Raw genomic sequence first — 25,560 nt, 5'->3', positions numbered from 1 at the left:
AGACAAGATGAGAAGCTATTTCCAGACCCCTGGCCAATTGCTTTCTACTGCACCCTTCTAGTAGCTCTGTTTGAGGATGGAAATCAAGACAGGATTATACTGTCTCCACCTAGGCTTTTAAGTCCTAGATTAAATACTCATGGTTCTGCTGTTATCTAAAATAAAACCATTTCACTTTACTTACTAGGCTGAGTCACCTTAAAATCTTTGCAAGCTTTTCATCATCCGAGAATGCTTTCTGGACTACCCCCATGTACTTTGGCATGCGGTATTCCAGGCTCCCACCACTTTCATTATTAGATTATAATTCTTTATTAGACTTTACCACAGGTGGTGCGCCCTCAAAGCTTCTTTGGGTTTGAGGGTAACTGACGCTTAGTAAACACTGTTGTCCCTATTATAAACAGCATCAAACTATGTATGGTTTAAGCCCTATCTATCCTAAGCATGCAGTCTTGGCGTTTTAAAGCTCATTGCTGTGGGTGGGACAAGTCAGAAGCCTGAATGTAAAGGTGGGTACATTCCAATTTACTGAATGCCGTGGCCTTCAGCAGGCTTTTCAGATGAACCCAGGGATTTCCAGAACATACTTATTGGCTAAGTCTGTTGAGGGCCCCCAGGATATACAGCCATAGGCATGTCATGATTTGTATGTATGTACTTAGTTAATAGAGATATATCTGTGCCCCTTAAAAGTTCTAACAGTTCTGTCAGTTTCAGATCACATGGCTCTTCTGTCTTTCTACTTTAGTCTTTCATTTTTTCGCCTGAGACCTTTTGAAAAATTCACTTAGTATTTGCATAGATAACTAGTCTAGATACGGCAAACAAAAAGATGAGGCATAATTAACTTCTTTCATCAATGTTTCTATGGGGAACACCACTAATGGAATAACCAATATCCCAAAAATTTACAGCTTATAACACAACTTTTATTAGAAAAGTTATACATAACATAGCATCAACTATTTTCAAGAACAATATTAAACCCAATAAGCAACAAAAACCAGACTAACAAAATGTGTAACAAGAAACTAATGACCTTCCATAATCAAACATTCAATTATCTACAATGTCTTTTTACAAAGGGAGGAAAATCCATGGTTTACAGGCACATCATATTGAAAATAAAGCTGCAATAGCAATTTTATACAATTACCATTCTCAAGAAAATGAATCATCAAACAGTAATTACGAGTTCACAAATTTAAAACATTTCACATAATTTTAAATTATTGGATATACACTGAAATTATGAGTTTCAAAAGTGATTTTTTTCCCCACAAAAGTGCCAACACTTAAGCTAGAACTTTCAGTGTATTTTTGCCCTAAAAAGTTAAGACATGTTTTGATAATCATAATAGTCACATAATTTCTGGTGCTATCTGGTCTGTTAATAATAATAAAGCCTTTATCTAGATGTGTTTTTCTTCACTTAAATTATAGGAAACCGGATATAGGATTTCTGTCGCAAAGCTATTAAAAAAGTTCCAAACACAGGAGTGTGCAGCGTTGGAAAAAGAGGTCAGTAATAAAACTTATAATAAATATCAGAGAAGCCATTAGTTTTTACAGCACTGTCCACTCAATGGTTCAACGAGGTGTATAATTTCCCATAGGTCTGTCCTTTTAGTTGGCATAGCAATTTCTATTTTCATGATCTGAATACTCAAATATATCCAAACGTTTTTTAAAACTTTGATTTATAGCTCCTGGCAAGTCATAAATGTTTTTTTAAATTCATTCTACTCTAAAAAGCCTATTTTTGCTCATTTTAGAGCCTCACTAAAACAACAGATTTCAGGATAGTAAGGTTCATTAAAAAGATTCAAGTGGAATGATTTATAAAAGAGAACACTTTAAATCAAGTTCTATCTTTTTGTAGTTGAAGGGGAGTAGTTAAAACACAATTTCACGCATCTCCTTGGTCATTATGGAATTCTACTTTAAAACACATAAGAGGACAATCTGTTTTGGGCACGATCTGTAAGTAAAGTGGTTACCAAGATTGCCGATGTTACTGATGAGAAAAGACAGTTTCTGTCAAAGACTCACAGCACAGTTCTTAATTAAACTGTCAGGCATTTTTCCTGTCAAGTTTTCCATTTCCAATGCAGCAATGGAGAACTAAGACAAAAATCCTGACTTTCGACTGGTACTCAACATGATCACATGCGCCAATATTGCACACATCTGTTCTGAACTGCTGAAATCATCTTCTGAGTGCTTGTTTTCTCCGTAAGAACACAAACACGATCCATACAAGCAGTTTCCCTTAAAGATGAAACTGACAGATTTAAAATACTGGAAATGAAGAAAGAAAAAGGCAGAGACTTTGTACAGACAAAAATCTAAAATTTCTGAAAGGGTTTCGTGTGCCCTACACATGGGGGCAATTTGTACACACTAGTGACATGAACACTAGCTCTAATGCTTCTAAGCTGCTCAGATAATGTGGAACCTCGGTCCAGGTGTTGCAATGATGTCACTGTACGGTTCTTCCTGTGTCAGCTCAATGGCTTGCTGCTTTTTAAGAACCAAGAAACTGTAGAACTTCGCTGCGGCTTGCTTTCTGTTCGTGTTTCGACATAACTCAAGCAAACTAATAGATTCAGCTCCAGTTTTAGCAAGAGCTCGCTGAAATAAAACAAAAAAAGGATCAAATGAAATCTGCAAAATAAGATGCTAATTGTGGATACCAGAAAAAGCACACTGCGTATTCATCCTGATGGGGGCTGGGAGTGGACTTCTTTGAACAGCACGAGACTGATTCTCACATTAATGGAGAAGGTAAAAGCAAGTGTACCACGGCATGTCTAAAATCACAAATCTAAGAAACCAGGAAAGTTGTTCCAGCACTATTAAAATGACTCATTTCTCTGGACATGTAATGTACTCTAATAGTAAAATCTAACACTTACTTACAGTTGCTAACTTATTCCAGCTATCCTTTGAATTATTTTAGGAAACCTCTGAGCAACTTGTCTGGTATGTCATAGATGCTTAAGATACCTCATATCTATCTGACACCTTAAGGCCCAAGTGGTGACATCTGACACTACAACAACAATCCCACAAATTTAATGATTCAAACACATTAAATTTGCTTAACCAAAAAATAAGATATAGACACACAAAGGAGTAAATCACCACCCCAGTTCTCCTTTGCATAACCACAGTTACGTATTCACCTGGATACCTTCCAGGCTTATTACTCTGGGCCTAACAGTTTATGGATTAAAATAGACAGATGTGGAAAAAGTGCCACAATGCTGGTTCTATAGCATGTAGCCGTTTTTGGAGGGGCAATGCCCAAGTCTTTGATGAAGACTTCGAAGACTACACTGGCATACCTGAAGACCATGAAGCATCTGCTGAGTCCTTTTGTTCCATCTTCTTTCTTCTTGATCCTGATCACCCCCTGAAGCATCTTCATCCTGAAGGAAAACGACCCCCACACATTAGAAATTTCTGTAACACCGAATGTTCTAAATTAACTTAATAGAAATGAAACCTGCTGCTGCTAAAAAAAAAAAAAAAATCACTTAGATCTAGTATGTCTTTCTTAAATTATAAAAGAAAGTACTCTACACCTGCAGGCAAACATTTGGCTGAATATGTGATTCTGTACTGGCCTATAAGGACGTGGTCTATACATATACAGCGAGGTCCACAGACTACTGCTGGTGGTTATTTGGCCCCTATTAAGGTAAGAACTTGTGTTGGGACATAAATCAACTATGCCCACAAACTAGCAAAAATGAATAAGCAGTACTAGTTTATATGGTGTTTGAAAAGAAATGGGCTACAACCCATAACATATATATATTTCACTTGAGCCGCCTAGCTCCTAGTCACTGCTGGCTAGCTACCTAAATGACTGTCTAAAATTGGTGTGGGCAAGAGCTGAGATGCTCCCAAGCTATGCTAGAATTACATACCGTGTTTCCCCGAAAATAAGACCTAGCCAGACCATAAGCTTGAATGCGTCTTTTGGAGCAAAAATTAATATAAGACCCGGTCTTATTTTATGTACGACCTGGTCTTACATTAATTTTTGCTCCAAAAGACGCATTACAGCTGACTGTCCGGCTAGGTCTTATTTCCGGGGAAACACGGTACACCACGCTCCAAGGAGCCAGAACGAAGGAGCTTTACACATAGTCTGAGACAATAGCGCACTCTAGTACATAGGCTAGAGTAACTCTGGGACAAAATTTTGACTTTAAAACAATGTAAGGATCATTAAATCCTAAGGACTAAGTGGCCATGAACTCTCTGGCTGGCATAATGATAAATTACAAATTTATCAAGTCTTGGAAGAAATTTAGAAAGCTTCAATGCTATCTGGACGACACTTTAAAATAAAGGTCTACATAAAATATTTGACAGAACATCAAATAGAACAATAAGTATTCTAAATCTTATCCAACAACCTCAAGACCCTGAACAGCCAAAACATGTCTCAGGGACAGGAAATCCATTCCTAAAGCACCTCTACTTTTTTAAAAAGCAAGTCATTCAAGCCTTCAATCTATTTTAGCCAAGTCACATCCCACCCCAGTCTAATGAAAACAAAACCCACACAAATGAAAAATGTTTGGATATCTGATTTTTCAGGCCATGGAAAACAATTTAGAAGTCAAGCGAAACAAAAAAAAAAAAGTGAAGGGCAGGCCCATGTCCTTCAAAAGCCCCTGAGGAAGCCAATGAGTTACGTAGCACAGTATAAATTTGATGTTCTCAATGAGCTAGATTACTAAGAATTTGGTTACATTTTCCTTCTGTTCAAGCTTTTTTCATCGCTGATGCTAAACATCAATTATGTCCAATATGAAAAGTAAAAGAACTGGCTTAAGACTTTTGCTAAAGCTGGAATGGAATATATTCACTAGATCTCTATGTTCCTTTACCTCCTCTTCTTCATCATCTTCTTTCTCCTTCTCTTTCTCCTTTTCTTTTTCTGGCAGAAGTTCTAACTCTGGAATTAACTGACAGATATTTGGAGGCTCTTCTGGGGGCAGTTCTACAGGAGGCATGTCCATCTGCTCTACCTGCTGAGGCTCAAAGCAATAAAAACAAGGCAACTTAAGATTTACATTTAAAGGGTCTCTTCTTTTAAAGTTTTCAAAATGGAAAGAAATAATCAAAAATTGATTATACTATATGTATCTTTTATTGTAAAGCTACAACATTAAAGCACTGTAATTTACAAAACAAATTAATCCATTATCTTATTTTTAAAAATCCACTTTTGTTCTAGAATACTTTTTAGAAGTCAAATAGTTAAGTCTACGTGACACATTTGCAAATAGCAAGAAAAACTATAAGCAGTAAAAATCCCAAGAACTTTCTGTAGTAGCATTTTAGGGGAAAACACACAAAACAGAACTCACTGACTCCAGGGCAGTACAAAAAAACTTTACCATCAATTAGTCTGGTACTGTCAACCATTACTGCATAAAACTGCTTTAAGGTATCACAACTAATCCTTGAGTTCTTACAGCAGCAAATGGGAATGGAGAGACTATTTTTCTGGGTCTATCTCTTGAATTTCCTTCCTCTCAGGCTTAATATTAATATTTGAGAAGATTGAAAAACGAAGTCTTTCCCAATCCCAATCCAAAAGAATGGCAAGGGAACAATTACTAGCAGAGTGGTATTAGAATAACCCACTCCACTCAGTTACCTGTTCCCATTCCTATTCCTGAGCTCATTCAGAAAAATACTCTTTTGACAACTCCTTACCACCAGAGGGCACAGAGAATTAGTTCTTCAAATTCACAGAGAATTATTGGCAGAGTATTCTTCCAATACCTCTTGATGAAGGCTGAACCAAGAGTCCAAGGTTACCCAAGAGCTTCCCTTTGCTCAGATTCGTTTATTCTACATACTTAGGGTTGGGAAGTCCTAAACCAGACCTCACCTCCTTTGTACTTAGTTTTCCTAAGTGACTTAATGGTAGCTAGCTTGAGTGAAGTAGCCAGATATTGCTTTACTTTTTTCTCAGCAATTTGAAAAGTGTATTTTGTTACTTAGTAACGTAGCCTAAAACTACCTAGTATTGAAAATACGCAGGAATGTTTGCTGAAGATTAAACCAGAAACCGGAACAGAATAGAGAGCCCAGGAATAAACCCATGCCTACACGGTCAGTTTACAACAAAGAAGACAATATACAATGGGGAAAGGGCCGTCTCTTTAATAAACGGTGCCAAAAAAACTGGATCCCTAATCTCCTATACCAAACACAACATTCAACTCAAAATGGATTAAAGACTTAAAACCTGAAACCATAAAACTAGAAGAAATCATAGGCGGTAAGCTCCTTGACAATGATCTTGGCAATGATTTTTTATTTTTAGATCTGACATCAAATGCAAAAACAACAAAAGCAAAAATAAACAGGTGAGACTACATCAAACTAAAAAGCGTCTGCAAAGGATACCATCAATAAAATGAAAAGGCAACCTACAGAATGGAGAAAATATTTGCAATTCATATACAGAGGGTGCCAAAAAATGTATATATCAAAAAAATGTATATAAAAAAACCTTATTAATGGTAATAATACATACCAGTAACAAAAGATGAATGAATACGAGTCAGATATGACTTCTGCAATACAAAAGGTGCTCAAAGTGGTAAGCATCAGCATAATTTTAATAGTTTTTTCCTTTCTTAAAATGTGTATACATTTTTCTGGCACTGACAGTATTTTAGGTATTAACCCCTTATCAGATAAAGAACTCATAAAACTCAAGCATTAAAAAAAAAAATCATTAACAATGGGCAGAGGATCTGAGCAGACATGTTTCTGAAGAAGATACACAGATGGCCAACAAGTACATAAAAAGATGTTCAACATCACCAATCATCAAGGAAACGCAAATCAAAACCACAATGAGATATCACCTTAGAATGGTTATTATCAAGAATGGTTATTATCGAGACAAGAAATAAGTGTTGCTGGTGATGTGAAGAAAAAACGAGAGAGCCCTTGTGCACTACTGGTGGGAATGTACATTGGAACAACCAGTATGGAAACACTTTGGAGATTCCTCAAAAAATTAAAAATAGAACGACCAGCAATTCCACTTCTGGGTGTTTATCTGAAGGAAAAATTGACTACCTTGAAAAGATTTCTGCGCCCTCATAGTCACTACAACATTATTTACAACAGCTAATATATGGAAAAAATCCTTAAGTGTCTGTTAATGGATAAAGAAAATGTGATACACATATAAAATGGAGTATTATTCAGCCATGAGAAAGAAGGAAACCCTGCCATATGCAACATCATGAATGAACCTTGAGGGCATTATGCTAAGTGAAACAAGTCAGAGAAAGAAGTCCTATATGACATTACTTAGATGTGGAATCTAAAAACGCCCAACTCATAAAAGCAAAGAGAACGGTGGTTACTGGGGGAAACGGGAGATGCTACTTAGAGTGTCACTTCTAGGTGTAAGAAGTTCACTTTAGGTCCCTGTGAAGCAAGACTATGCAAGAGTCAGAGAGACTGAACATTCCTAAGCACCTTCTCTCACTTAAGGCACACTGTGCTCACATCCTCGGCTACTCCTCTTCCTCTCTGGACCCATTCCTTTGCATTTTCTGCCTAAACCAAGTTGCTTCAAAAAGGCTCCTTAAGTAACACTTACTACCTTCCTTGGTTTTACAATGAATACCCCTAAACATCGTGAAGGAGAGAGGTGCTTACTTACAGGGATCACAGGCTCTGGGTCAATTTGTCCTGCTTTTCGCTTAACTCCCTGAGGTGGTGGTGGTGGCATAGCTGACTCATCCAAATTTGTTCTGCTGGTCTCCATTACTGACTCCTGGAGGCGGCTTGGCTCTTCCAAAATGGGCTCATCTGCATTGTGGTCAGATGAAGAGGAGACTAAGATCATACAGCCTTAAACAATTATTTTAGAACCATTTCTTTTTAATACTAATATATCAAGACATAGGTACTTTCTCTAATGAAGATGGCTGAAAAAAATTTTACCTCCACAAATATTACTCAATGTATAACAATACACTCAAAGATGGGAAGGGGCCTGAGAAGGACAAGTCCCACCTCCTGTCCAATGCAGGACAATCCTTTAGCAGACTATCACCCAGCCAGTCCTGAACACAGAAAGCTTCCTCTCTAACAAAGCAGTCACACAATAAGGCATGTATTTCCCCAGTTACAGGCGTAACTGTGGGTATACGCCTTTGTTCCTGATTTCTTTAACTATGCCACCATATGGGGAAATTTTAGGCCAAATGTTTACGTCAACTTCGTCAGGGGACTATTCCAACACCACAGACCGATAACATCGCGCTGCTGCTGCTGCTGTTGCTGGTCCTCTCTGGGAACCTCTGGATTTTCAAATTCTTTGAGGAATTCATCCAAATTATCTGCCTCCCCTCCTTTCCTCCTTTTTCTCAGATCTTCTGGAACTAGAGGTGTAAGACAGCGTGTGAAGAGCTATTAAAAAAAAAAAAAAAAAGAAAAATAAAGAAAAAAACTCAAGTATAAAATAAACCACATTAACTGAACACCCACCACTGACATTTCTATTTTCCGTAAATTTTAATATAGTTGTAATCAGGGTATATATAATTTAACATGATTTCTACTTAATGTTATAACATTCCCACTTCATTCCATCTTATAATGATTTTAAATACAGGATTTCAGATAACTGCAATAATTTTGGAAAAGTTGAAAAGAAAACTTTTTAATCCACTGACTTGTAACACAGAGGTAACACTTTTAAGTTTTAAATTTAATTGCCTATAGTTTATTTTCATACTGCTACACTTAAAACTTAGTCTAACTGGATCATTTCAAACAGCTTTACAAGTGCTTTTTCCACTTAATATTATATGGTACTCTTATTATTATTTAAATATTTTTAATGATTGCATAATATTCCACTGAGTGAATATAAGTTTTGTGTACATATATATTATATATATATACTACAAACATGTATCTCACACTTGAACTATTTTTCAGTATTTTAAGTTTCTTTTTAAAAATTAACTGTAAGTAACAATGTAATGAACATCTTCGCAGAAATGGCTTTTCCATATTTTTGAATTATGTAAAATTTCCTTTTCCTTAGGAAAAACTCCTGTGTTTTTTTTAAAACTTAGTACTTAGTCAAAAAATATAAATCTTCCAAATATTATTTGACCGTACTTTCTATAAATAGCAGTTAACCGTAGCCTTGCTGCTTTGATACACTTTAGGATACAGTAAAATATGAAGTAAAATCAATTGGTTCTATGCACATTTCAACTTTAGGAATAATAATAGCCTAAAGAGCATTGTATCACTCATGAGATGCCTCAGATCTTGCTTTGGAATACTCTGGAACCTTAAGTGAGCAGAAAAGGGCTTATTCTCATAAAGCCAGAATTCTTTATTGTGGGGAAAAATAGAACCACCACGTTTTTGCCAGAAAGCAACACCTAAAGATTGCAGACTTGAAGCACAGTACATACTAAGGCAACAGAGCAATTTATCATAGGAGGCTGAGGAGAGAGAACTATTATTAAAAATGTCAGTAGCTTTTTAGAATATGGCAAGTTCATTCTGCATCTTTTAGAAATGCAGGTGCCACTCAACTTATCATGATCTTTCAGATCAAGTTATGGTCAGTATACTGGGATTTAAAAAAGTAAAAAAGAAGGTACCACATAGTTGAAAAACAATTGATCACAGGTTTTAAAAATATTTTTTTAAATGGTCAAAATGTATATGGAAACAATTCTGCAAACTATCTTACCTTCAGTAGTCTGTTATTCCACAAAGGCTGGGCAGGTAAAGAGAAGAGTTTTTCCACTCCCCCTGTCTCTTTCCACATCATCAATTTCTTGGTGGGTGGTGCCAGATCCAAAGTAGTAACAATGTCAGAATAATCACTAAGTTGGGCTCTAATTGTCTTACTATCCAACTCTTTGACACTGTCAACAATTAGCTTCCTCTTTCGCTTGGCTTTTGTTTCCTTGACTAGAATGATTCAAAAAAAGAAAGAGAGAAAAAAAGGCATTTTCCTGAGTGGGCAGCATGAAACACACAACAATCAGACTTGGTCTCGTTGTATCCCCTGCTTTTCTATACACCTACCAGAAAAGTGAAGCCTCATGAGGGCAAAATGTATTTTAAATGAGGTTCCCTAAGCACCATGTGGACTAGAGGCTAGCATTCAATAGGTGCTCAGTAAAACTTTGCAGAATAAATAATTATGTATTTAGTACAAAATGAGTAAAATAATTCAAGCGCCAATACAATATTTGCCCATGTACCTGTAAATTGTAAACATGGAACATATCACACTTGGGCTCAAGTCCTGGATTCTGCCACTTATTAGCTGAATGACCATTAAGAAAAGTGAGTTTCATCTTGCTTACCTCTTCATTTTCTCATCTGAAATATAGCCAACCACTTACAGGAGTTACAAACTACTTAGTATACTAGTACAGACTGAGTCCTCCATAAATGGTTACAGTTACTATGAATTTTATTGAAAGTTATAATTCATATATGGCAGTTGTACAGGCAGCTTGATGAAGTGAAACAAGCCCAAATCTAGTCAGAAAGATCTGCAACTCAAATCGCAGACACTTTTTTGTATATTCATTTCTAATCCTTACTAAAACTTAGCAAAATAGGTAACATTATCTCAATTTCTGAAGATACAGAAAAGCTCATGAGATTAGATAAATTCCTTAAGATTTCATTCTGTCAGATATGTTATATCCCATAGGTTTTTATATATAAAATATTCATAATTTGGTTCAAAATTCAAGATTCAAAAAGATGCCAGAGTGACCACCTTTGTTTAACCCCTGTTCAACAGCTACTGAGGAGTTTCTCACCCTGAGTAAAAGTTCAAGTTCTTCAAACAGCCAGCCAAGCAGGACTATCCTATTTTGAACAATGTAGTATATCCTCCTTACCTCTGTTTAGAGTTCTTTGTAATATTTGTCACTAATACAGTATAGATTTACTGAACTACTCATGTATTTAATTAGTATTTAAGTTCCATGAGGATAGACTTGTTCATTGTTACATTTTTAGTTCCTAAACAGTCAGGTACACAGCAAGCACTCCTTATAAACCAGAAGTTCAAGTCACAAATAATTTTTGCTGATCAGATTCTAAGTAGGAAACCGAAAAGGTTAATCTTGTTCTACTTAAAATAACTGTTATCTCAAATTATACTGTAACCAACTGCAAGTATTCTTTCACACTGTACCCATAAACCACCTAGAAATTTTAAAATTTCACAACCATATTATGTATCTCAAAATGCCTTTTACTCACAAGTAATACCACCAATTAAATGTTTTGCTATGTTTCTTAATAAGGACTAAAAGCAACAGACTACTGCTTTTAGAACCTTTGATATTTCCAGCTTAAAAAAAAAGTGTTTTTAGGTTTTTCTAGATTGTAGCACAACTATACAGAATCTAGAACTTTGAAAGATAATTAGTCAGTCTTATACTTTACTGTAAAACACCTTACAATGTTATACATAACACGACCTGCTAGCACTTTGGGAATCCCAAAAGACTAAGATACATCATTAGCAGAATACTTCTATCCATTCATGTTTCATAGCAACTTGTACAAATATTCTGTAAGATACTCAAATTATATTTGAATTAAAGATTCTGATAGATGACTGTGACAAAGGAAAAAGCTTAGTTATCTAAAATGTAAGCAGATTAGTGGGAAAGAGCCAGAATTAGGACCTTATGTTCTAAGTTTTGTTAAGTCATAAAGTATGCTCACCAGTGATATCAATGGGTTCCAAAGCAAAGGCTTCTTCCTCATTCGGAACAAGTGTTGTTTGATCAGTCATAGTTGGCATTGGTTCAACAGGATCCACCGAATCAGGACTGTCAGGCCCACCCACTATAAAAAACAGAAATCTGGTCACAAAAGGCTTGGGCATTTCATGTATATCCTACAAGTAGAAAAAAAAAATCCCTCTGAGAAACGGAAAGAAACCTACTGGTACCAAGAAAACAATTTTCTAGTTATGAGGACATGCTGCCCGAGTTGAACCCTACTGGCCAAAAAAAGGGGGGGGGGGCATAAAGTTAAAATCCAAAGAGAATCAGAACTAGTAATCAATCATAAGCACTATTTTTAAGCATATTCATAGTTCATTAAAAGTTGGAACTTTCAGTCTGTGGTCTTCTATGTCATATCTTTCTGGATATCATATAGTCATGCCCAGATCACCGAGTATATAATGCTTACTTGATACGTTATCATCCTCATCCATGTCATCATGTGCAGGCTGTTCTGGCAACATAACCCCGGTCTCAGACAGGGCAGGGGGGTCATCAAAGATACCGCCATCATTATTACTAATAAGTTTGTCATCTAAAATAGGGAATGTAATTTAGTTATAATTTATAAAAGAAATGCTAAAAGGACAATAGCAAATCACTGGAGAAACAAAATTAGGTTAAAATGAATTAAATTTAAAAATTTCAATTTGTATTCAATTTGCATGTTTTTCCTCAAAGCAGTGTACAAAATTATAAAACAGTATATAAAAATATTTCTCATTCCCAATTTATATTTTCTAGCTAGTATCTAGGTGATATATTTACTTAATATAGATATCAAACACAAGCAGAGCAGTTTTAAGAACTAGTAAAATTTAGAACTCTAAGACAATCACCTTTAAACAAAATCATGGCTTGTTACATTTTTAGGCTATAGTTTTACAGAAAAATTTTACTGACCCAAATGGTCACAATTCATACATATATTATATCTAAAGAGTTACTCAATACCCAGAATTACCAACTGCTCTACTCTAAGAACTGAATACAGAAACAGTTAGAATTAACCAACTTGTTGTGACCTACCTAATATACCACCATCATTTCCTTCTCCAAAATTGTCATCCTTGTATTGGTCTTCATATTCTAAATGGTTAATTTTCTCATTGAGATTGCTGGTGCTCTGTTCAGGCTCTAACAGGAGGTTAGAAGCACTAGTGCTTACTAACATGTCATCATCTTCGAAAGCGCTGCCTTCTCTCATTATCTCACGATCATCCATTCCAAAGTCACCTGAACAAATTTTAGTCAGTCATTAATTGAAAAAAGAAACATCAGTTACAAAAAAAGGTTAATGATTTATTGTAATTATGTCACATGTGCTTACTGAAGTCTTGTTCATCCTTAAACGACAAAACATATAGTTCAAACTTTAAATCTTTAGCATCTATATTGCATAAACTGATTCTAGGGCATGACTAGCGAATTCAACTGTAAGATCCAAATTTAGGTTATCCTAAATATGTTAAGTACATCTAAATGTGTGTATCTGTTAGGTTGCATTAACATTCACAGATTTAAACTTTCTTGTTTTCCTCAATAAAAGGATTTGGCTTGGTACCAATTTTGAGTACTATTCCAAAAGAATAGTATGTACACAATCCAACTATTCCAAAATAATTAGTTTAAAAGCGCACATCACTATAATGTTGGGACTTTCTCCACTCATCAATATATAGGTTCTAACACTGTGTACAGGGAGCAAAAGTAGGCAAAAGATGAAGTTTGGTGCATAAATGGAAATGATACTATACACTGGTAGGAAGGCAAATTCTTTTCCTGATGAAAATGCATAAGATGAAATGTTGTCTTTCTTTCTGTGAATGTGACATGTCTGGTTTTCTTTTTCAAATTGCTAGCAGTGCCAAACATAATTATAACATTACAGCTAGCGGCTAGTGATTTGCTTCTCTATTACCAAAATCATTTTCTTGTAGGATACTGATGTTCCCAACTTCTTCTCTCATGGTTATCTCTTCCACTCTACTCTGGTTCAGGCTGAACTGCTGGGCCACATCAATGTCACTGTAAAAGAATTTCAAATAAATTTTAGTTTAGTTTCATTATATTTATAAGGAAAAAAAGCAATTTCCTCTATAAGAAAAAAATCATATACACAACCTATTTAGGTTTAGAAGCCTTAATATTTAATTATAAATAAATACAATCCAAAAATCTGAATAATGAGTTAGAAGTTAATTGTGATTTTCACTTAAATTTTAAAGCCATCAATTACCAGTAAGCTAAATATCATGTTGAAATCACTATGTAAGGCAATATGGTATATAAAGGAAAAACTTAGAAATGCATGGAACAGGCATAGCTTTTTATCAGGGCCCGGTAACTTACAGGCTGTGTGAACTCTAAAGTTACCTGGCTTTTCTGAGACTATTTCTTCCTCTAACAAATAACCTTTCATACTGTTTAAAAATATTAAATGAATTAAAAAAAAACCCCAAACATGCAATGTTAAACACCAATGTGCAATATCATTGGCCAAATTCAGAATGTAAAATGGTTAAAAACAAATCACCAGGTTCGGTTAGCAAATAAATGGCAATGAAAAAACGTTAAGAGGGATGCAGAGCGGGTACAAATTCTTAAGAGAGACTTGTGAGACATACTAAGCAAGTTCAGTCTGCAGATTTTGTAAGGACCCTAACTCGAACAAACTGGAAGAGGAAAAAAAATGGCCCTATATGTCAACTGGGACATGTGAACACTGATAGGATATTATATCAAAATATTACTATAATTTTCCTAAAGGTATGATGTTATTATGAATACATTTTAAAAATTCCTTACCTGTAAATTAGAGATACATACTGAGGTATTTACAAATAATATATGTTATTTGCTTTAAAATAATCCAGTAGGGGTTGGAAGATAAGTTGGGGAAATACCTATGAAATAAAACTGGCAACATATCGATAATTAAAGAAGGTGGATGATCAGTATATGGGGTTTATACTAATCCCTGTACTTTCAACCATGTTAAAAACTCCATGATAAAAAAAAAGTGTAAGAATAGTAAAGAAGCAGTAAAGCAGCTAGACAGTGCCTAGTACTAATTAATACACACACAGGTCAAATCAATTAATACATATACAAGTCAAAATAAATCAAATTTAATTAGGAGTCATAGATCATTTTAAAAAGCAGAGAAATTTGTCCAAAAATAAAGGGTCTTGGTATAGAGGGATTCTTGGTTGTCAGTTGTGTTCATCAACTACTTGGAAAGTTAAAGTCACATTCCCTGTCATGGTAATGACAGCTGGACGTTGAGGAAAGATATACCACAGTACTCTGCTAGAATGGCCATCTCTACAACTTTCTCCTCTTAAATGTGTGTCGTGACAATGACCTTTTCATTTCTTCATAGAAAATTATATCATGTTTATTTAAAAAAAAAAAAAGAAATTGTGGCTGAGTGTATCTTGGTCCCAAAAAATAATGAGGTCCCCTGAAGAAAACTCATGAAGTCAATAGTTCAAGTTTGGTAATAGTGTTATGTAAAGCACACACCTGGACAATTGTTCAGTTTACGTAAGCTTTGGCCTAAGAACATCAGAATTCTTGTATTTTAACTGTGTTAAAGTTGACATCTTCTACACTATTTTCTTCCAGAAAAAGCACTTTTAGGTTATGCATTTCATATTTATACACTATCCTAAATAAAAGTATGTGTATTTCAGCTAAATGTTAATTCAATGTCCAAACATTCCACGGAAAACTGTACATCTGGAAACCAATATGACTTTTTTGTAGACCAAGTTACCAATTAAAAAAATAAAAAGTGGGCCGGCCCGGTGGCTCAGGTGGTTGGAGCTCCGTACTCCTAACTCCGAAGGCTGCCAGTTCGATTCCTCGAGTCCTGCGAGGGATGGTGGGCAGCGCCCCCTGCAACTAGCAATGGCAACTGGACCTGGAGCTGAGCTGCACCCTCCACAACTAAGACTGAAGGGACAACAACTTGACTTGGGGAAAAAAAAAAAAAAGTCCTGGAAGTACACACTGTACCCCAATAAAGTCCTGTTCCCCTTCCCCTAAAAAAAAAAAAAAAAGAGAGAGAGAGAGACATACTCTAAGTCAGGCAGTGGCTGATCAAAGTCATGAAATTCTTCAGGTAAAGTAATAGCATTGTAAGCAGCTTCTCGATTTTCCTCAGGGAGGTCAACAACACCTGGAAAAGAAATGGGAAGCTTCAAGGCCTGGCTACATCATAGATTATCTAGGGATCAAAGGAAGGTCAAGTCAGTGTAACTTCCTAAGGTTATATTCTAAAAGGTTGATAATATATGCAGAGTACCTTGAAGTACAAGTATTTTTGTTTTTCTGTAATCATAAGCTATATACTTGCTTTACAAAAAAAGGTCGAAGCACTAATTATGCATTAAGCTAATTAGTCTTTGAAAGGACTTATCAACAAATATAATACGTTTTTTAAATAAGCATGAAATTTTTGAAGAGGAAAAGGAATGATTACAAATAAGTACCTCAAATGTTAACAGGAGTTGGTAATTTTGGGAAAAGTGAAACTAAAAGATTTTAATTTTCTTTATACTTTCCCCTATTTTTCAAGCTGTCTATATAATATGCATTGCTTTGAAAGACAAAAATAAAAAAGCACGTTATTTAAATAAAATGCACTTAGTAGCCATGTGTTAGAAATCACTCAAGTATCACAGCCTCTGCCTAAATTTTATTTTTAAGTAAAATCTTAGATCTCAAAAATTTCACTGTTCATATAATACAGTACAAGTAACAGACTATAACCTCAATAGAAACTAATACATAAGGCATCTCTCCTATACATTTAAATTAATTAGAATAAAATTTCATCAATACTTTAAAAAATTACAGAATGATATATGAATTTAGCTAAATACCTAGTAGTTACCTATACAGATAGAAGTTTGGTTGCTAGAGTCCAGTTTTAGAATCAATTACTACCTAAAGTAAAATGTCAAAAAACTAGAGAACATTTAATAAATTCTCAACAACTTAAGTTAAAAATAATTACATAAGTATAAATAGAAGTAAACGTTTCTCCCTTGAACCAGTGCCTGTTCTAGCCACGCCCTACTTTGAAGGGTCCCTTGTATTGAAATTAAAACAAAACATGCTGATCTAGAATATCTTTTAGCAGTGTTTCACACTGAACACAAGAAACTTAAGAAAAAGAAAAAAAAACGTCAATACCTGGCCGAAAAGCCATCTTTATCTTAATGAATGCTTCATTACAGTCTGCAAGGAGATATTTGGCTTTTCTGTGATAGATTCGAACTACTCCCAGTAAGAGATGTCCTGATGTTCGGAGCGCCATCTTTACCTGTAAATAAAACATTACTATTAATTTAATTTATAGTTAATTTTCTGGTTTTAGAGGCATCACACTTCAAAGCTTCTATTTTATGCAATTTATAAGCAGTTTTTACTTTATCTCTTCAGATTTTTTATCATTTATTTGAAGATACCTCATAATTACCTATATCCCTCACTGCCTTTACCTGTAAATTCCCTGAACATCCCCAAAGGATAGACTAGCAATAATTCATACATTAACACAGATGTGAAGGTAGCTGTGATGCAAGTACTAAGGTGTCCCATGGATCGTTGTCATTAGCACATTAAGAAGTATGTGGCACTTTGGGTTGCTAATCCAGAGCAGAGCCATTGCTCCGTGCTGGCTAACTGAAATGATTTTGTTTGGGAACAGACCGTCCCCAGCCTCGAAGGATGACCGATTGTCTCAGTCGTCTCTGCTAATGTTTGTCCTTGAGTGGACATGTAACCTAGTTCAGCCAAGAGAGGTGTAAAAGTATGTCAGAATTTCTAAGAAAGATTTGCCCATTAAAAGAATGCCCCTCTCTTCCTTCTCCTTTTCCGTGTTGTGACATAGGTAGGGCTTGCAGTCATCCTGTAACAACGAGGCCCTAAGTATGAGGACAAAAAGCCACCAAACTAAGAACAGTGAGTCCTTGAATGACATCACTGAACCGCTTGAATCTATCCTAAATTTTGCTATTTCTAAACTTCTAATTAAGTAACACTATTCACTTCCTTATTGTTTAAGACACTTTTCACTGAGTTTTTATTACTTGACTGGAAAGCATACTGGTAAAGGTACCCATCTTTTTCACAAGCAAATACACTCCTCCATCCTGTTTTTGTTGAGGGAGAACTTGATCAACACTATGTGGGATGAGACACAGTAGTTGGGAAAAGAATGAGAGAGTTAGAAAGATTCAAAATTCCCCTGGCTATAGTAAGAAAAATTTTTGAAAGAATAAGACAACATGAACTCAAACTCTCCCAGATCGTTTTCCAAATCATATCATGAAATTAGTAAGTTCTAAGGTAGCCAAGAACGTTACTAAACATTTGCTTAACTTATGAACAAATTACATTACTTATAAAACAAAACGTTATTTTTTAAGTTATATGTGTACTCTCTATAGCATCTAGGAATTCTATCTATAATGACTCGGGCTCTATATTTATGACTTTGTGTGACTTGCAGCATAAATTATGAAGTTTACTGCTATAAATTTTTAGGTGTATAAAAGTATAATTTGTGATAAAGTCTAAGACTTATCAGATGATAAATCTCTGATATGAAAAACAATCCCTATTGAAACATTGCTCCTAATGGAAAACGAGAATCTACTTTCATGATGTGGTCTTAGGAAATTTAAAATTAATATTGACTGCACCTTCACCTAAGAAAGAAAGAGGGAGAGGAGAAAAAAAAAACTTTGCTTGCCATTATCTTATTCAGACTTCACCATCTTTCAAAGTGATGTTTGGGCAAAGGCTTTCTTTCTGGATTAGTTTGGTTCAGAGTTTAGCTGCTAGCTCATGTTAAGAGTGTAGGTATAATAAAAGAACACAGGCTATATATCCAGGGAAAGCTCTGCAGAGGTTGCCAGTGGTTGTGCCACCCAGAGAGAAGGGAAAGGATGCAAGAAAGGTATGCAGTTGCAACTCAGTCATATGTCTGACACTTGCTCTCAACAATTAAGCCAACATTTCCCCATAACAGGAACTGCACACCAAGAGCAAACATTAGAACTTTTCAGGTCAGTTTACTCTGTGGACATATCTATCACAATACAACAAAATCAATCATATAAAAATTCACTTAGAAATCTATGGTTCTTAAAGTAAGTTATTCTCTCATATATAGTCTACAATCTTTTACATTATTCTCGAACCTTATGTGTGCCTTCTTTTGCAGCTGTTGGTGCATACCTTCATATATCAGATCGTCTCGTACTCTTTTGTAGTGTCCCTAATAGACTACAAAGTACTCTGCACATACTATGAAAAAATGTGTGGTCCTTTTAAGCCAATCATGTTCAGTATTTGCTTACAGATGTTAAAGATTAGCCACTTCAATTTCATATATCAATTTCAAGAAAGGAGCTAAATTTTTCCTTTTCTATTCACTTATCTTGGTAAGCATACCTAAAATAAAGTAAAAAGACATGTTCCCATACAATTCAACCAACAGTGCAAAGTGGTAAAACAATCTCCCCAAAACGCAAATTGTTAGTAATATCAGAAATCTAAAAAAATAAGTTTATTATCTCCTGGCCCATCAATTATATACCTAAACATCAATATTAAGGAAAGACTTATAGATGTGAACAAAAGATTTAAAAGGCAACGTTTACTAAATGGTTATTTTTTAAAAAGAGGGAAATGAAAGAAAAACTATAATCCTACCACCTAGAGAAATCTTTAATAATATTTTGGTATGCCGTCTAGGCTTTTATGTGCATGTACTCATGTTTTTCTTTTCATGTGTGTACATAAAAATTACATCACATTGTTTTGTAGTGAGGCTGCATTTACAAAAGGCTCTGTTCGTAACATTGTATTTTTTAATGTCTGCATTGTAGCATCTGAGGAATTAAAATTCAAAAAATTAGAAAAAAATATGGATTATCAAAATCAATCAATCAATCACACACAAACTAATCAATTACAGGTCCATAATCCTTTATCTGGAATCCTAGGGGCCAAATGTGCTTGGAATTCAGAGCTCTTTGAATACTATAAAGGTAATAGAGTACATATGCCATGTAGTAAACATTCCTGGGAGAGTCTGGAGCAGCCTCCCATAATCCTACACATTAGTATTTCTGTAGTAAATTTATGAGTATTCAAATGCTCTCGTGTCAATTTTGGTCAAATCTGTTTCTGCTTTTGGTACTTAAGTTCTGTGAAATATAAGAGACTGTGATACTGTACAATGCAACCATTAAAAATGATGGCAGAGCTATGAACAGAGCTTTTTCTGAATGCAGTCTTGTTACAAAACACATTAACGCAGTATTTGTGTACATGCATAAAAAGGAAGAAAAATTACGTGTGAAATACATGCAAATAAAAGTCTAGAAGACATATCAAAATACTAACGGTTTCTCTAGGTGGTAAGACTATTGGTCACTTGTATTCCTCTGTGAAGTTTTCGTTTTAATAGTTTTGAAATTAGTATTGTCTTAGAAATAACACGATAGAAATGTCTTTAAAACCAATAAATTTCACTAGCTACAATTCTAACACCAGTCAAAATTCCACAGACAGAAACTTTATAATTCACCCTAATTCAAAATGCAAACTTTCACTTCTCCATGTAACTTTTCTGAGCAAGTCTTTGCAACATCCCTGCTTTATTCCTCTGAGAACACCTCACTCTTTCAGCAACAAAGAACACTCTTATTTATTTAACACATTGTGCCAGCATGGTCCAAACTGCCAATTGTAAGCATAGCTCCCAATCCCGGTCCAGACTGTGGTGATGTGGGATGTTGTCACAAGAGGACATTAGTGCATGTATGTACAAATACAAGGTCAAGATAAGACCTTTAGAACACAAATGTTGCACACACATACACACACACACACATCCCGCAAATTATATTTAAGGATTTCCTTTGAGATTAGCCCTTCATACATTTTTTAATATGTCTGTTCTAGTGAAATGCTAATGTTAGATGTAATTGTGTCTGTGTGTTTTAAAGGTCCTTTCTAGGCAACACAAAACCCCCATACCATTCCAAGTTATATTACTTGTGAAATTCAAGGGTGGAAACCACTGCTTCAGAACAGTTTCAGAAGATGTTAATAAAAGCTCCTTTAGGAACAGAGTACTCAGTAAAGAAGACAGAGAAGGTTAAGGACATACATGAAGCTTCCAATCTAGTGGGAGACAGACAGTAATGAAATATTTAGGGGAAGAGCACAGCAAGTTAAAAAGTTCTAAAGTGGGGGAAATGCTGGTATCTTCAAGAATCAGCAAGCAGGCCTGTGAAGCTTAGGGGTAGCAAGTGGTATGGATACTATTCTGCTAGGTGGATAAGATAGATCTGTCCCCTGCAACCTTTTTGAATTAATGGGTCCTTAAACTTTGAGTATTTTGTAAATTCCTAAGTGAGAAACACCCACACACTTAGTTCAGTATAAAAACATTTAGAAAGCCAAAAATAAAATATTTGGACCCTACCATATCCTTATCTAACATTAAACAAGTAAATGAAAATGTCTGTGTATTTGTAGATTTTTTTAAAGGGAAAGACTATCAAACTGGAATTCTGGCTTATCTATAGATTCTCTTTGCCTTCAATATCCATAGATGCCTACCTAAAAAGTTGTTTTATAGAATTGTACCTTGCATATCAATAAAGAAACGACAAAATAGACAAAAATATGAACATCAAACATACCTTTGGTGAGATGATACTCTCCACACTGCTCTCTAAATTACACTCAAATACATGGGCTTTGGTTAGCTTCTTATCCCAGTGGGCCGCTAGCCAAATTTTGGCCAGAGGCCCTCTTTTGCTGAGGACAAAATGTGCGTAGAACATTGTTGTGGTTGACTATGAAACAGGAAGAAACCTGAAGAGGAAAAAAGTTAATATAAATACCATGAGAATTGGAGTATTTATCATAAGAAACCTGAAAATAAAATTTTCTATTATTGATATGAGAACTATGAAAGGCTTGAATTAAATATAGGATGTATTAAAACAACAACAACGACAACACAACCTACTGCTTTAATTTGGGGAGGACAAGAAAAAGACTCCAAAATAGTAAGAGCTGAAGGGAAATGGGACAAAAGAATCAAATTACTTTCATGCCTCACTGTCATCTTAAAATAAAAGTGCTACTTTTTTTACAAAGTAAAAATTGTCATCAGAAAACTCTTATATTTTTTTGAAGCTCTATAAAGTGTTAATTACATTCCTGATTACTGACTGTGGAAATAAAGTCTGCTTCTGGCCAAAAGCTAGAGAATATATTCTTCCTGGCAAGAAAAGACTGGCCAAAAAGAAAAACACTCAGGCACAAATATTATTACTCTAATACACAATGGAGGTAGGAACTTCCATTTTTAGAACCCCATTAAAAATTGAGAATCTTGGCTTTATACAGTAATTACTAGCTCAGGATGAGCACTATGCTGAGCATTTCATATTCCACCAAACACAAGTAGGTGTGCTGGCACCATGATGAGAAGTTTAGAAAAGCGGAGGCTTAAAAAGGTAAAGTATTACATACAGTTTTTTCAACTCAAGAACTAGAAAAGCACTTATCTACTTATAATTTAACAACTAAATTCAGGACAGTGATGCAGTATAACATTTATCTTATGATTGAAATAGTCTCAGTAGAAATACAAGTATGTTATTCATATTTTATCTTCCTTTCAGCAATCTAATGTATTAACATAAGAAAAAAAGGCAGCCTTAAAACTTCAGGTTGGAGTATATTACCGAGTTTCCCCAAAAATAAGACCGGGTTTTATATTAATTTTTGCTTCAAAAGACTAATGCATTAGGGCATGTTTTCAGGGGTTGTCTTATTTTTTCATGTACAACAATCTACATTTATTCAAATACAGTCATATCATCCTCTTCTGGAACATCGTCATAACATACTAAATGCGTCTGTCTGTCTGTCTGACGATCTTAACTGGGGCTTATTTTCGGGGTAGGTCTTCTTTTCAGGGAAACACGGTAACTGTGTAAATTGCTATTTCCCTTATTTTATTTTCCCCTTTCATAGATTTTTGAAAGTCCATTTGCCAAGTGAATTTCTATCTTTTTCTAATACGTCCGTGACTAGAATAAGATACACATCATGCTTTTACAGAAATAAACTCAAGCACACTCATAACACATGAAAAGTACTTAAAAAGTTTGCAAACCCTTTTTATTTTGAAGTAATTATAGATTCACAGGGAATCCCAGAAATAGTACAGAGAGGTCCCACGTACCCTTTAACTAGCTTTCCCCAATGGTGACCTCTTACATAGCCATAAAACTATCAAAACACTGACGTTGGTACATGTGTGTAATAGTTCTTTGCTATTTTATCACATGTGTAGATTTGGGTAACCACCACCCAGGCGAATAAGATACAGAGCTATTTCATCACCACGAAGAGCTCCCCCTCTCTAGCCCTTGCCATATCCATTCCTTGCTCGGTACCACTCCTAAGCCCCGACAACTACCACTCCGTTCGTCTCTGATTTTTGTCATGTTGAAAATGTTGCATAAATGGAATCATACAGTAAGTGACTTTTATAGAATGGCATTTCGGACTCAACATAATGCTTCTGAGATCCATCTAAGTTGTTGCATGTATCAATAGTATGTTCCTTTTTATTGCTGAGTAGCATTCCATGGGATGGATATTTACTTAGCCATTCACCTATTGAAGAACTTTTGGTTGTTTCCAGTTTTGGGCTATTTCAAATAGAGCTGCTTTAAATATTTGTGTATATAGACTTTATGACAACCCAAGTTTTCATTTCTTTGGGACAAATGTCCTGAAATGTGATTGCTTGGTAGTATGGTTAAGTGTATGTTTAATTTTAAAAGAAACTTAATACAACTTCTATCAAAATCCTACTGAGATTTGACAAGTTTTTCTAAAATTTATGTGGAAAGGTAAAGGAATTAGATAGTTAAAACTATTTTGAAAAAGAAGATAGTGCGAAGATTTAGTTTAACCTAATTTCAATACTTAGAATAGATTCATAAAAATAAGTCCAACTGATATTTCACAAAGATGCAAAAGCAATTCAAAGGAGGAAGACCAGTCTTTTCAACAAATGGTACTTGAGGGAGTGGATATCATCCATAGGGGGAAAAAATCTTGACCCAAACCTCACACATTATATAAAAAGACAATTCAAAATAAACCACAGCCTTAAATGTAAAACTACAAAGTTTTTAGGAAAAAAACATACGGCAAACCTTCTGTACCCAACGCTTGGTAAGAATTTTTACACAGCACAACAAAAACATGTCCCATAAAAGGAAAAACCCTGATAAACTGGTCTTCATCAAATTAAAAACTTTAGCTCTATAAAGGACGCCACCAAGGATGCAAAAACAAGACACAGAATGGCACAAAAAATTTGCAAACCACGTATCTGACAGGGATCTGATCTAGAATATATAAAACACTCTCAAAACTTAACAGTAAAAAAATCCAATTAGAAAATGTGCAAAGAAATGAGAAATTGCACAGAAGGGAATATACTGATGGCAAATAATAACAAGAAAAGATGCTCAACATCACTGGTCATTAGGAAAATGCAAATTAAAACCCAATGAGGTATCACTGTACACCTATTACAAGTTAAAATAAAAATTAATGCTAACACCGAGTGCTGGTGAGGATACAGAGAAGCTGCATTTCTCATACACTGCTAATGGGAATATAAACTTTCTTTTGAATTAGCTTGAAAAAAAAAGATTCAGAGTAAGTTAACTCTAATTTTCATGTTTTGACAATGAGACTGCAAATTTTAAAACTAGAACTTTGCTTTTTTTGTACTTCCAATTAAAAACTGTGCCCATTCTTTCCAATGATGTACAGAAAATAAAGAGTTAAACGCATCACAGGCAAGAGATTAACTGCCTGTCAAAAATGTTCAGGAGGGCAGAGGGTGGTGGAGCAAGAGTAATTCAGTCAGGTTTGCCTCATCTCCAGTTTCCATTATAGCAAAGGATCCTGAAATTCTGACATTCTCTGAAGGGATCATTAATTGCTAGGAAAACCTTCTCAAAAGGAAAAATAAAACAGGCTTCATTAATTGCCTAATGTTGTGAACACTTTCTCTCAAATGTGGTTAAAAAGAGAACTAAGGAATACTAAACTAGGAAGAATTCAGATCAAACACTAAAGTAGAAATATTAAATAATAACACCTTACGCATGTGTTACGTTGTTTCCCTCTCAGCAGTATTTTATAGATCAAAATATTATGATTCCCATAATCAAATAGAGCCTCCCATGTTGCAAACAGCACTTTGACTTCAAGCCTTAAAGTTTGTTAGCACAACAATTAAGCTGCTTCTATGGCATTATAAACAAAATCTACAGGATTTGGAGAAACCCAATAAGGCAGTATGTTCTTAGAAATACAGTCACTGTCATACACAAGTCACAAGTTTTACTACCTAAGATATTTGAGTTCCAAATAAAAACTTCTATAACGCTACCTGTTGCGTAACAACTACTAAATATGTGCTTAATGAATAATGAAATAGACTACACCAAGTGATCTAATACTTGACATATGTAAACAATTCTGGAGATTTTAGAAATTAAAACAGTTCTCAACAGGTGTCGTAGCTTATGCCAGCATTTCAGTTGCTGCCCAG

At 35.0% G+C, this 25,560-nt stretch overlaps 1 protein-coding gene across 2 annotated transcripts in view; it reads right to left on the bottom strand.

Annotated features, from left to right (window-relative positions):
• Positions 1-910: 910 nt before the first annotated feature.
• Positions 911-25,560, bottom strand: part of RAD21 (RAD21 cohesin complex component) — a 28,415-nt gene continuing 3,765 nt past the window's right edge. The window contains exons 2-14 of one of the 2 annotated variants that reach the window (XM_081071142.1): positions 21,602-21,776; positions 17,070-17,199; positions 15,951-16,050; positions 13,786-13,892; positions 12,894-13,100; positions 12,274-12,399; positions 11,800-11,922; positions 9,788-10,011; positions 8,319-8,478; positions 7,727-7,875; positions 4,914-5,063; positions 3,354-3,437; positions 911-2,637 (exon numbers count right to left, since the gene is read on the bottom strand). In XM_081071142.1, coding sequence (XP_080927268.1) covers positions 2,446-2,637; positions 3,354-3,437; positions 4,914-5,063; positions 7,727-7,875; positions 8,319-8,478; positions 9,788-10,011; positions 11,800-11,922; positions 12,274-12,399; positions 12,894-13,100; positions 13,786-13,892; positions 15,951-16,050; positions 17,070-17,199; positions 21,602-21,745 — 1,896 coding nt within the window. In that variant the 5' untranslated portion in view covers positions 21,746-21,776 and the 3' untranslated portion in view covers positions 911-2,445. The remainder of the gene's footprint in view (positions 2,638-3,353; positions 3,438-4,913; positions 5,064-7,726; positions 7,876-8,318; positions 8,479-9,787; positions 10,012-11,799; positions 11,923-12,273; positions 12,400-12,893; positions 13,101-13,785; positions 13,893-15,950; positions 16,051-17,069; positions 17,200-21,601; positions 21,777-25,560) is intronic. The other variant, XM_081071143.1, reaches the window with a different exon arrangement.

Source organism: Rhinolophus hipposideros (genome assembly GCF_964194185.1).
Source record: "Rhinolophus hipposideros genome assembly, chromosome: 13".
NCBI classification, from domain to species: Eukaryota; Metazoa; Chordata; class Mammalia; order Chiroptera; family Rhinolophidae; genus Rhinolophus; species Rhinolophus hipposideros.
This window is presented reverse-complemented; position numbering and strand designations above follow the sequence as displayed.